This window comes from Ceratotherium simum, chromosome 2, assembly GCF_057802395.1.
Source record: "Ceratotherium simum simum isolate JZ-2026a chromosome 2, ASM5780239v1, whole genome shotgun sequence".
NCBI classification, from domain to species: Eukaryota; Metazoa; Chordata; class Mammalia; order Perissodactyla; family Rhinocerotidae; genus Ceratotherium; species Ceratotherium simum.
Window position 1 is genome coordinate 98,569,811 of NC_141901.1, and position 14,253 is coordinate 98,584,063.

General features: G+C 42.4%; 1 protein-coding gene across 10 annotated transcripts in view; it reads right to left on the bottom strand.

Moving 5' to 3' along the window:
- Positions 1-14,253, bottom strand: part of PATJ (PATJ crumbs cell polarity complex component) — a 308,284-nt gene that overhangs the window by 211,854 nt on the left and 82,177 nt on the right. For all 10 annotated transcript variants that reach the window (XM_087417183.1, XM_087417200.1, XM_087417192.1 and 7 more), the window contains exons 19-22: positions 11,539-11,658; positions 9,532-9,927; positions 6,106-6,229; positions 1,704-1,878 (exon numbers count right to left, since the gene is read on the bottom strand). In XM_087417183.1, coding sequence (XP_087273309.1) covers positions 1,704-1,878; positions 6,106-6,229; positions 9,532-9,927; positions 11,539-11,658 — 815 coding nt within the window. The remainder of the gene's footprint in view (positions 1-1,703; positions 1,879-6,105; positions 6,230-9,531; positions 9,928-11,538; positions 11,659-14,253) is intronic.

Genomic DNA, 14,253 nt, shown 5'->3' on the forward strand with positions numbered 1-14,253 from the left:
GCTGCTCTGGTTTCTCTGCAGATACTGCTCGAGTTCCACGATCACCCCCAAGGCCCCCCCAGCCAACTACCCAGCACAATCCTCGGAATCTCCTCCAAACGTAAAGAAACCATCCCACACCCTAACCTCTTCACTGAATGTTCTCTCAGCAGCTTCTGGTTCTCTGCCACAGACACCACCCTCAAGCGGGTGGTGCCCATTCTCTCACGCTGCGAAGGTGGAAGAGGGCCGATATTTTTCTAAACTCCCTTCCACCACGAAGCCATCACTCTCCTATCCTTGTTTCAAAAGCTAATCTCTACTCTGACATCCCTCCTTTTAATGCCCACTTTACTAGCACCCCATCACTCTTAGTAAATAACCTTCCCTCTACATGACAGGAAAAAATCAAGATCATGGGCAAGAATGTCCTTGGCTTCCTGGCCCTGAGGTGCATAGAGTACCAGAGTGCACTTTCCTGTCTCTGGAGGAGGGGAGCTCCTCCTGTCTCTCTAGCTGTGCAGCATCCTCCTCTCCCTCCACGGATAGGTTTAATCACCCCTTGCTAGCACCTACATAGTCCTTTCCTGGATCTTTCCTAGAAAGAAACACACACAACACACGTAGTTTTATATACATACACATAAAACTCCCCCCGTACCTCAATCCAACAATACCCTCCAGTCGTCCAGGTAACACGCATTCTATCCACCTCTTTCATGACCAGGATTCTCAAAACATGGGTCTGTGCATACTACATCCAGTTTGAGACCTGTTCAATTCTCAACCTACTACCATCAAATTTCCTCTACTGAAACTGCTCTCTGCTCACCAAGGGCACCCATGTGACCGACCCCACGAAAACTCTTCCGTCTTATCTACCTCGACCTCTCTGCAGCATGTAATGACGGCCTGTGATGATCCTTTATTAAAATGTTCTCTTCCCTTGGTTTCCATGCCAACCTCTACTTCAGCAATTTCCTTCTACATTTCGTTCCGTCACCACGGTCTTCCTCCAGTCATACCTTTAATTGCTGCTTTGCAGGACTCCAAGTTGGGACCTACGACCTTCTCATTATTTGAGCTTCCCCTGGATGACCATTCAAATCCAGAAGTTTCTCCTACACTTGATCTTGCCCCCAATTATCCTTGTCGGGATAGACTCCACATTAATCCCAGGATTATGTATCTACTAGACTCCACTTCACTCTGCTGTCCTGTGGATATCTGAGCCCTCAACATGTCCCAAGCTGAATGTTTCATTTTCTCTTCTGACCTGGTCATGCTTCTATAAACTTGTATCAAAGAATTAGTGGTCCCGCTATCCATCTAGTTTCCCAGTCCAGAAACCCAAGTCATCCCCAACTACTTCTTCTCACCCCCCAACACGTTATCAGTCACCAATTCTGACAGATTCTCGAACTCTTAAATCCATTTGCTCCTTGTCTTCAAGTATGTCTGCTTAAGTTGTTACAATAAACTCTTAACTAACCTCCCATTCTCTATGTAATCCATTTTGCACACAACTGCAAGAATACAAATTGTATATGTGGTTCAATTTTGAGTATGTGAAATTCTCATAGTAATTGTCTAACATGGTAGATTTTATTCATAATGTTCTTTGTATTTTCCAAATGTTCCACCATAATCATGTCGTTCTTAATATATAGAAGTAAAAAGAAGACTATTTTATAATGTGAAAGCAAAGATAAATGATGTCATACCATGTATCAGTGGCATATCTAGAAGATAACATTCCTGTGTACACTGAGGCCTTGGAAACACCTCGGGTCCCGGGGAGTTGGTATAAAGGCAGATCTTCCTGATCCCTTCTTTGAGCCACAGCAGGAAGTTCAACGAGCAAGCCAGGACCCTGGACATCCTTCGGAGTCACCACGCCTAAAGACGAAGCCCAGATGACAGTGAACACAAGGTGCTCTCGTGCACCCTTCATCCCCCCAACAAACAGCTACGGGCACCCACTACGGGCAGGCCCCTTCCAGGCAGCAGCCTGATTTATATTTAACCAACAAGTGAAATATTTAATATGTCCGAGGGTGACAAGTACTATGGTGAAAAATGAAGCAAGGAAGGGGGATAGGGACTGCTCAGTAGAAGAGAGTTACAATTTTAAGTATGGCCTCACTGAAAAGATGACATTTTGGCAACACGAATATTTATTGAAAGAATCCCCTTTATTGAAAGAATTAGATGGTATTCTAATCTTACTACAGATTTTCCTTTATCAACCTAAACTGTCGTAATTACAGCACTCCAACATTTCACTGATTTAAAAAAATAATTCTACAGATTAACAAATAACCAAATAAAAACACTTACCTCTTTAAAGGAGCTTTGTTTATAAATTTTAGAATTCTCTGACATTTGTTATCTCATTTAATTCTGACATCAAGCTATGAATCGGAGAGAAAAGATACTAGCAACCGTATTTTATAGATGAGGAAATGCAGGCTAAGGAGTTTTGCCAATTAGAACGTGCAAATTTACCTGACATGCCACGTGTGTCCTTTCCCCATGTACTGAAAAAAGAACAACCAGGGCAGAGCCGTGCACAGGGTCCTGCGGCACACGCTCAGGGACGGCACCCGCTCGGGCAGACCGCAGCCCGTTGACCCCTCTGAGACACACCCCAGTATCCATTACATCCAATCCATTTAAATCCCCAGCCAATCTTCCCTCATCATGTTATACAAATATGATGAATTGTGCATCAAATGCCTGCCTTAAATCCACGCATTTATAGTATATTTTGGGGATGTGGCTTATCAGAAAATCAGAAATGATCTCTGACTAAGAGATACAGATCCTCTTCTAAAACTTTTCCTATAAGCATCACCTAACTCTCCATTTCTTCACATTGAAGAGACTTCCTAGTAAACTCACCACTACTTCTGCCCTTATCTTGTCTAGGGACTTTGGAATCAGAACCTAATCAGCTGGCAACACAGCAGAGCGTCTGGAGTGAAAATCACGGTGATGCTCAGGTGGCCTCACAGTCAGTCTCACCAGCCTTCCTGTCCCAGAGGCCCTTCCCTGCCACCCGCCGGGCCCTCGTTCCTGCAAAGCCATCGAATCCGTGCCCCTGCCCCCCGCTCGAGCTTTGCCGGTCTGCCTCCTCCCACTGAGGAGGGGCGAGGCTGGGATCAGATCCGGCAGGCACGGCCTGAAACCAGCAAGAACAGGGAACTGGCTGTCCCTGCAGAGCTGCTTCCCTCCGGCGTTGCTGGCAGCAGAAGCTGGCACGTGACAGCGCTGGGTCACAGGCTGCTGTGGTTAGTCTACACCGTGCCACCACCTGCTCCCACAGGGCTGCCCGGAGCCTCGGCCCCTCCTCCTCCTGGACCCCCCGAGGTGCTCAGGCACCATTTCCCGTCTCTCCAGAGCCTGACACCTCTCCAGCTGCTTGCCAAGGGCACCACCGCACCCAGGAGCCCAGGTGACAAACCCGGGCCTCGAAGGCCGTGCGGTGTGGGGTATCAGCCATAACAGGGGCAGAAGGCTAGAAGAGCAGGGATGTTAGAGAAACGTTCCTGGATAAACGGAAGTCAGCGCTCACAGGAGAGGAAGGGGGAACTTTCGAAAGGGTTATTCTTGGTGAAGGGCAGGAACAGAAGAGTAAATGAGATAAAGGCAAGAAGCACAGGGGCAGAGAGGAGAGCGGGTTCCTACACGTTCAGCAACTGAAAAAAAGACAGTAGGGAACTGATGCGCTGTTGGATGACCACTGTGAGCGCCCTGTCACTTTCCCACTCAAACAACACTTCATGGGCACCTACTACAGCAACATCAGCAGGTACGAGCCTTGCCTTCCAGAAGCTCAGTTTATGGTCAATGACAGGCGTGCAAATGAGCGTGTGTGCCTGAGTGGGTGCAATGACAGCAATGCACCGGGGTCAGGAGGCACATTCTGGCAGGGGCAGGCAAAGACTGGGGACAGAACCACTTTCTGTCTGGAATCTTCTGAACTCTTGTAACACAAGATGTATCACTGATCTGGAATTTATCTTGTATGCTGTGGTCATGAATGCTTTTCTAGTGAGGACAAATCTGAGGGATACAAGTGTAGCTTAATTCCCAAAGCTATAACTTCTAAAAATAAATTCCCAGGGCCTTGAAAAATATCAGATTAAGGTAGACACGGTAGAATGGTGGCCCCCTAAAAGATATATTCACGCCACAGAACCTATGAATGTGACTCTATTTGGAAAAAAGGTCTTTGCCAAGGTAACTAAATCAAGTGTCTTGAGATGAGACCATCCTGGAATCCCCAAGCGGGCCCTACATCAGTGACAGGTGTCCTTATAAGAGACAGAGGAGAAGACACGGACAGGGAGAAGAGGAGGCCCCGGGAAGACAGAGGCAGAGACTGGAGTGATGCAGCCACAAGCCACAGAACGCTGTAGCCACCAGGAGCTGGGAAAGGCCAAGAACAGCTTCTCCCTGGAGCCTTCAGGGAGCACAGCACGTTAACTCAGGGCTCCGGGCCTCCAGGGCAGCAAGAGAATTAGTTTCTGTTATTTTCAGCCACCAAGTTCGCAGCAATTTGCCACAGCAGCCACAGGAAACTCACTCAGGCAGCAGAAGGCAGAGGGAACAGCTGGAGTCACTCAGACGACACAGTGAGCAGGGCTCAGAGGGCACCGGATCATCCCATGAGAAGATCCCCTTTTCCACCTTCTCCCCAGCTCCACTGCCCATCCCCACACCCCACACGTCTTGTCTGCTCCAGAGAGTGGTCCGCATCGAGGGGCAGTGTTGCCCCCAGGGCACACGTGGCCATGTCTGGAGACGTTCTGACTTGGACCATGACTGGGAGTGGGGTTATGGCATCTAGGGTTGGGGGCAGGGCAGCTGCTAACTGTTCTACCCTGCACAGGCCAGCCCTCCACAGCAAAGAATGATCTGGTCCAAAACAGAGCTGACATTGCTATAAAGCATCCACGGTAATCAAACAGGTATGGGCCATTAACTCACTTATTCATTCATTTTTGCCGAAAATCTTCTCCAAGTATTCAGTAGTCAGAGGACTATAGAAACGCAGTGGATTAAAAAACCGTATACTGGGTGAGTTTTGGTGAAAAAAAATCCCATTTTTCTCCTAGTCACAATCAGTTATACAGCATGAAAAATTGGATAGACTCACCTAATCTTAGATATTCAAAATTAACTACCCTAAATAAAAATTTTAAAAAACTTAACTATCCATGCTGTTTCCACCTGCAGAATTGACAATTGTTATCATCTCTTAGGTGCCTTCCATCTTTAACCATTAAGGATTCCATTCTTTAGATTTTACTTAACAGAATGCTGAATTCATATAAAACTTACATAACTTTCCATAGCTCTCTCTCCCCGTATAACATATTACCATATACCACGAGACATGCCCACAGAGAAAGACTTTTCCTCTAGGTACAGTCATAACAGATGAAGGACAGCATAAATCCCAGACAGCGGCTCCATTAATCCCAGGCTATGAAAGAATTAACAGCCTCACCCAGGGATCTGAATGTTATAATGACATTCGATATTTCGGTGTTGGATGAAGGAAAATTATTTTTTAACATCAACTTTTCAAAAATATATAAGAATCAATATTGGGGGGAGGCAGAGAGAAGCACTATACTTTTAGAATTCTTTAATGGAAACTGAGTTATTAATGTATCAAAATTGAGCATAATGTATGGCTATAAAAATGCTTCATAAATGTTTAAAATATGCCTATCTTTATTAATATTTAACAACCCCATTCAATGAGCTAACAGTATCACTTAATAGCATCAGACATTTTAACATATATTAGTAGAGACTTATTTCAGACTCAGCGTAAAGTACTGGTCTTAGTTTTAATCCATACTGCTAATAAAATCAAAACGAGGCAGAGCAAATGCAGCTCTCCCAGAAATCAGAATCTGAAAGTTCTAGGTTGAAATATGAGCCACATTATTCTTCCAGATATTTTTAAGCAGATTAATTAATTAGCAGATTTAAATTCAAAACAACATAATGAACGAAAATGTGACAGTAAAACTCATCATAAACAAAAATAAAACTGAAAGATCGCAAAATAATGTAACATATTTATGAGAAACAAAAACCACAAACCTAAATCCAGACTGCTTTTTGTTAATGAATTAAGATTTTCCAGACCATCAAATCTGCCTTGTTGACTGCTCCCTTCAGTTGAGGGCATGGAGGGTAGGGAATCGATGCCAAAATTTTCTTTCATCTTGAGAGGAAGAAAAACAGGAATGCATTAGTACTTTATGATAAAATGGGGAACACGATAATGTTGTTCAAACCAGATAATAAAAATAGTGGAAACTGCCCTGCCACGGGCCTCCTCAGTCACAGTTTATACTGTGGGGGTAGTAACTTAATATCTGCTGGAATACAGGCTGGTAAAACCTGTTTTTTCCAAATACTGGATTTTTTAAAGCAAAAAACCTGTTTTATAAACATTAATGGGCGGATTTAAATAAACATTCACCAAAGTAGAGGAATAAAAGATCTACCGAGCCAAGCAAGGTCAACGGTTGGTACCCACTGCCTCCTGGATCATGCTGGATCACAGCTCAAATAGCTTCACTGCTGTGTGGATTTTCACAGATTTACCTTGCTGCACCTTCCCTAGAGCTCTGATCTGCAGTGAACAGCCAGTTACCCAAAGTAAAACCTGCAGATAAGCAGTCAGTAACTTACTGCACTTCCCTTGTCTTCTGTTTATACACGTCTTTTATGGTTTTCCAAAGTTAAATCTTCTAGAATGTACCATTTTCACAGAAGTATTTTATTATGATATTTAAAAAAATTTTATAAGCATAAAATTAAATGATGGCATGATGGCCACCACAGGGATGTACCTTAATTCATTTAGCACAACATATTCATTTAGAATAACTGTGTTATTCTCCATTGTTGGAAATTCAGGTTATTCAAAACAAAAATGTGAATTATATCTTTTACAACGGTCCATGTTTTTTCACTAAGTTATACTGGTCAAACTTCAATGGTAAGAGAAGGACCTCTCATAACCTGATGTACCAAATACTGCTAGATTTTTCCAAACAGATTACGAATATAGCCAAGTATATAACTATATCAGATACCTAATAGAGGCCCATCCTGATCCTGTGGGTGTAATTGTTACAGGGGATCAGAACATTCTACCCAGAAACATGTCACTTTGACACAAGGATTATTTTGAGACGAAGACAACCGAGAAAGAGCAGACTCAGGGAAGCTCTCTATCCTCCCGATTCTCAATCACAGAGACGACTCTAGACGCTCCTTGGCTCAGAGATGGCCCTAAGAGGAATGTACAACAAACCTTACTCAAACAACCCTTATCCTCCACCAACTTCCCCCAGATGTTTCCTTCCCACAGTTTCTTGACCCAGAAGCCTAAACCCCTTTCCCTTCGTCTCGTCACTTCTCTACAAATTTATTGTTCTTTGTTGAGATGCTCTATAAGCCTGAGTTCTAACCACCCCTCAGAGTCACTCATCACTGAGTTTCCCCTGTATGCGCACTGCAGGTGTTAATAGATTGTTTTCCTTTTGTTAATCTGTCTTTTGTCAGTTTAATTTCCAGGGCTTGGCCAGAGCACCTAGGAGGATGGAGGAAAAGATTCCTTTCTCCCCTACACTGTCATCACTGTGGGGTGTGGGAAGGGAGGAAGAGTTGATGCCCAAAGCAAGAACATATAATTCTTTACAGGAAATAACATACTGGGTAGGCAAGACACATTAGGGTTGAAGAAATCGTAATCAGTGCCAGTTTAGGGAACCCACAGAGTCCACCTCACAGAAGCAGAAAGCTGGGAAATTCAACACCGAGTTCCTAAGGAGGACGCATGTCCTTCACTGTGAGCACTGGACGCTGTTATAAACAAGCTTTCTAAAGAACATGTTAACAAACAATAGAGTAAGTGGTTACAACTTGTAAGAGGAACTTTTTAAGAATCTAATACTATGCAAATGAGTACCTAAGATAGGATGACATTTTGACTGACAGTATGGATTTAAAACTTACTGTCTCTCAAACAACCTAGATGGAAATGAAGACAGTACGCGGGAAACTGTGTTAAATGCTCAAAAAGTGACTCTAGTGATAATGTAGATACTGACATTATAAACACGCATTGAAAGAATCTGAATAAAATGATATCATTAAATGTGAGAAGAGGCAAAAAATGAACATTTGACAGGTTTTAAGATATGAATGTTCAACTAAGTTTATAAAGTAAATATTGTGAATATACATTTGACTATTTCATCTATATCCTAGAAGTTTCTATATTAAAATGGGCCTATATTTCAGGTTGCCTTATATTTGAGTAAATAGAAAATTTTCTTTTTATAGAAGAAAACAGCCACAACAAGGGAGCATTTATGAACATTCACTAATCTGTGAATAGAATTTGCTCCATATAACTAAATATTCTGTTTGTGGTCAAGCACTTCCAGATACAGGAGTGGGACTGGCTAAGACAGAAAGCACCAATGCCCATGGCAGCACACAGGCGCTTCTGTGTCACCTCTTCCCACACCCAGGCATTATTCACACAATCCCCAAACATCGGTTCTCCGGTAGACTTCCCAGAGTCCTCCATCATGGGAACCCTCTGGGGTTCCACCAATACAGCTAGTACAGAGCCCAGCAGAGCAGAGGGACCTGCACGCATCTGCAGAAGCGAAAAGGGAGCAAAGGTCTAAGGGAAGCAAAGGAAACCCAGCCCCAGCCGCCCTGAGGGAGAGAGGAGGAGGGCGGACGTGGCACACCACTGCACGAGTTGACCCCCAGCGAGGGGAGCCCACGCCGTGCCTGCATGAACTGCCGTATACCCCCAGAAAGTACGCTTCTTTTCATTTGCCTGGAAGTTAATTTGGGGCAGGAACTAAACAAACAAAAATAAAACATTAGAAACATCCCTAATGAAAGATTCCGATTGGTGGCCAGTTAATTCTAACTTTATAAAAAATAAACTTTATTGCTGATTTAACAGCAAGGGCAAACCTATTAAAATATAATGCTTTCCTGCCAAGTTGTCAATAGGCAATATCACCAATGCGAGGATAATTTTCTAGAGTTCACTGACTTTCTATTTAGTATCACATATAATTCAGAGAACAGTCTGGATAAGCAAGACATAAACAACAAAATACCTTCAATCAATTTTACCCTGATTTTCCCTGACAAATAGACTACGTGGGAAATACACAGCTGTGTCTCCCTGAGGGAATAAAAAAATCACCAACGCCTAAAGACCTCTTTCCTGAAATGGTTCGTGAGGAGGAAAACATCGCTAATATCTCAAGGCAGCTGCAGCCCACCGACCCCGCCAGGAGCCACGTAACACAGAGAAGACGAGCTCTCATGACAGCAGTTCCCGTGTACTGGGTCTTGGGAAAATGATTAACTATGAAAAGATCCATTACATTTGGTTTGTTTTTTGATGGATGACTTAGGGACAAGGGACAGCAAGGGGAGGAGACAGGAGGACGTGGAGGATGTGTCCCTGTCCCTTACCAGGTCTTCGGTGCCACAGCCACACTGCTGCGCCTCCTGGGAGTACATGCTCATCGCAGACCTTGCTTCTCGAGGCTCAGGAGGCTCACCATCAAGTAACCACTGCGCACCGAAGTGAAGCTCCTCCACCGCCGGAACCGGAGCGGCCTCCTGGACGTGCGGCGAGGAATACGACTGCACGGACTGACGGCCAGCCTGATACAGCTCGTACTGGTCATCTACAAGCATTTCCCTCTCCTCACCCATTTCCTGCAGTCCAGGAGTCAGAAATTCCTGCATTTCCCAGGCCTCCTTGCTGTTGTCGATTTCTTTCTGTTGGGACTGGAAAGACTTTCCCAAATCTAGAAATGGTTCGTCCACAAGTTCTTCTTTAAAATAGGGCTCATCTCTAAATCCCTGTAAATAAAAGTTGCAAAAAATTTTCAGCTACACCTGTTTTAAAGCTGCACTCTGCACGTTAACTGGAAAATGAACCGCTGGCATAACTATCCTCCATGCCAGTGCATGGTTCACAGGAACAGCTCTCCACTGCAAACAGGAGAAACGCAAGCTCACCACCACACAGCCCTCAGCCCAGGAAGGGGAGAAACAATAAAGTAAGAGGCAGAAATCTGCCCTGGGCAAGGTGAGTGGCTGTTCTAGAAGGTTCATTATACATTAACCACCTGAAAATTCTCAGTCAGAAACAAGGATTTTGTTAAACTGCTACACTGAATACTTAACTCATGCATCTTATAGAAAAAGCAGTAAGTACATCAATACAGATACACTTCATACTATTACTTAACGCAAAGACTTAAAAGGTCAGGATTTTCAAGCTTACGTAACAAAAGAAATCATGGCTATTCAAATGTTCAAAAAACATTCTCTATAAACTAAAGACATGGGGGTTATGTCTCCACTACTTTGAGTACGACTCTTTTCTAATATATCATATAATACAAAGAGATTTTTTCATCTGCCTTGAAAATATATGACAAAAAGGTATGAACACAGGAGGCTTTTAAATTAATTTATATTTCACTAATCAGAAGAGCAAGTACATACAACTGAAGCTAAACAGTCATCCACGTGCAAACACTCCACTGAGTTCCCAGGTAAGGCCTGGGGAACGTGTGGACCTGCTGAGAGGCACCTCGGGGTGCTGCAGGGCACAGGGAGGCCCAATGCCTTCTAAGGGATCGACGACATCGCCTATTTTAAGTCCTACTCATGAAGTATCACCAGGTGCAAATTCCTGAAAGGCACCTACTCCTTCCATTGCTTCCTCACTTGCAGCTAAACGTCACTGTGGCGAAGCTTTTAAATTAATACAATACACGAAATACTGCACCTAGTTACTTAAAAAAAAAAAAAGAAAAGTTGCGTTGAGAGGATATATTTGAACACATCACATGGTTATGAAATTTTAACAAAAAATGTCTACACTAAAAAAATATAATGGACATTACAGGACTACATATCAGCTTGAGACACTGTCAACAAATCATATACAGAATATCAGAAGACAGTTGTTATCAAGTAAAGCAAAACCCCACTCCAACTGCAAAGAGCAAAATAAGCACAATTCATTTTAAGAATAAAAAAGGAAAAGCTTCAAAATAGACTTTCTAAAATTAAAGCATAAAGTAGGGTTTGACTAAATAACTCTTATCTAGACGGCATTCAGTAAGAAGTTCTCTTGTGTAGCTCTGTTTTCTGAAGCATTTTAAATTCAGGTCTATTTTCAAAAAGATTGTCTACCCTCAAAATTTTAAGAATATTTTAGTGATGTAAAATAGGCTATGTTTGTTCTTTGAAAATGCCTCACATCTGGCCTATACCATTTACGCAAGCAATGTGATACAAGAGGGAAAAGATTTCAGTTTAAAAAAAATAAAAAAGAGAGAGGGGGGATTATTTACTTTGTATCTATTTAGCCAAGACAGTGGGGACAAGATTTTATCCTCTTTATGGAAACTTCAGCTCACAGCAAACATTCCAATGGGTAATAAATTTACTAAATACCTTGGGTGCTTCAAGTATTAAAGATGAATTTATATCATGAATTGTTCCTGAAATATCAGTCTCGTCTTCATGATTGTTTGACTGTAAAATATAATGACTTTCTTCCTCTTTATCATCTTCCTGAAAACAAAAGCAGTTATTTTTTATTTTTTTAGGATGACTGAGGAAATGTCGTCAACCACGAAGATATTTTTTATTGAGATATAATTAACATATAACATTATATTAGTTTTAGGTGTATAACATAATGATTTGATATATGTATATACTACAAAATGATCACCATAATTAGTTAACATCTGCAACTTTCAAATATACAATACAGCAGTGTTAACTACGGTCGCCATGCTGTACATACATCCCAGGGCTTATTTATCTTAGAGCTGGAAGTTTGTACCTTTTGCCCACCCCCGACCCCCACCTATGGCAACCACAGGAGCACTTTTATAAAGAAAATACCTAGTTTCAAAATCTCTTCAGATTAATTTTCATCTTTTCATTAAATGCAAGTACACAAGAAAATTTATGCAAGTTGTTTTATTAGAACAAACTTTTCTCTCATAATTAAAAAGAAAGTCATATTCAGGTCAAAGCTTCTCAAACTGTTTCTTCTTTATAGGTATTCTCTAAAGGAAAAAATCACTTCCTCAGGAACAGACCTTGATATTAAGAAATGTATAAATACTTACAGGGTGATATTCAACATATTTAACAAAGGTGCTGTGCAGTCACTCTCCACCGGAAAAGGGACAGCCACCCTGGTGCTTACCAGCTCAGTGCCGCCCCAGGGAGTGACACAGCCGCTCCTTACCGAGTCCTGGCTACATGTCACCATCTACAGGAAACACCCGTGTATGCTTCGTCTCAGCTTAATCTTTACCACAATCCTATAAGGTCAGGATTTTATATCGGATATTCACATAAAATAACAGCAAACACACACATCTCTCTCTCTCTCTCACAGGCTCAGCACTTTAGACACATCAACTCATTTAACACATTAATATATACTCTAAGAAGCAGGTGCTCTGATTAACCCCATTTTACAGATGAGTAAATGAGGCAGAGGAATTTGCCTGAAATTACATAACTAGCCAGTTACAGAACACTGGCTTCCGGGCTCTGCAGCCCGTGGTCTCAACCTCCAGGCCACGCAACCCCGTCTCACAATGAGGAGGTGGGAGCCGGTGAGGTTATATAACTGGCCCAGGGACACGGCCTCGCACATCACAGAACTAAGCAAAAGCCCACAGCGGTCTGGCTCAAGAACTCCACTGCCACCTCTGTCTTGTCACTTCTGAAGATACAATGCAGTTTTTAAAGTCAGTTCACTCATTTTTTGGATCTGGTACATCTGAGGTGAGTTTGTAGAAAAGAGAAGGTAAGTCACATTTGTGATTAATGTGAAAATATATAGATAATATGTATCTCTATATTATATAATATATATCTGTATCTCAAAATTATATAATATCTATAAATATATAGACAATACATATCTATATGATACAAGACTTAATAAAAAATGATTTTGTTCTCGTAACTGTGGTATATTCATAGTCTTTCTGCCCCAGCCTGACTGTGGACCTTCTTATTCACACTTGATCCCCTTATGCTGAGGACTGAGCCAATGCTCAGTAAACAACTGGCTCAGTAAACACGAGGTGATAAGTGGCCACCAGGTGGCCCATGAGAGAGAGACAGAGACCTCAGAGAAGATCCACGCATCACTCTCACAGCTCCCAAGCAGACAGATCTGCTACAAGAACCCAGAGGTTAAAGAAGGAATTATAATTTTTTAACGTCTTGAAAGTGACCTTTCTCTCAACCCTTTACTGGCTCCCACTCCCAAGGATCCCTGAGCCTTCTTGTCCCCTAGGGAAGCCCAGCAAAGGTCCACCTCACAATCGCTACCTTCCAAAACCCTCAGATGAGGCTCAAGGCCCGAGGTTTCTGCCGTCCACCTCTGTAGAAACAGCTCAGGACTCCACACCTGGCTGGCTCTAAGTTCCATTTTTTACACTGAGTCTTCCTTAACTGCTTCAAAGTCAAGTCTTGCTGTTTAAGTCCTATAGGCCATAAATAGCTTGGGATTTTCTCTGGCAGCCCACATAATCAGGCGAATAATCATCAGGGAAAATCTAGACAAAGTTCCTGCCACAATCCCTAACACCAAGGAGAGGAGAGCCCCACAAAAAGATCAAGTTTCCCCTCCTTAATTTGTCCAGAAATCAAACTGGCATCTCATGGTATATATTGGCTATGGCAACACCAGCACACCAAATACACAATGTAAAGTCAAAAACCTGACTTAGTTAGGTACTATAACCCATTCTGAAACGGTTAAAGTGTCTGACACGTATAATACACAGGCATCTTTATGTGCACTACATGAAGAATGAAAAGGGCATAGATGAAGGGCATGTTGAGGTTCCCCAGTGCAAAAATGCAACGTGTAATACATGAATCTATCTATGTCTATACCTACATACCTACAAATGAACATATCTATCTATATGAACACTTGTAGTATGTTAATAAATTCCATACAATAAAAGAATTTTAGAGTTAAGATCTTAGGAGTCCTCTAATCTTGTCCAGTCTTTCCAGAAATGAAAAAATAGGCTCAGAGAAGAAAAGTGGTATATCTATGATCAAATTACTAGTATACTGTTTCTCAAAGTGCAAAATTCTGCATCAGAATTACACAGGTGA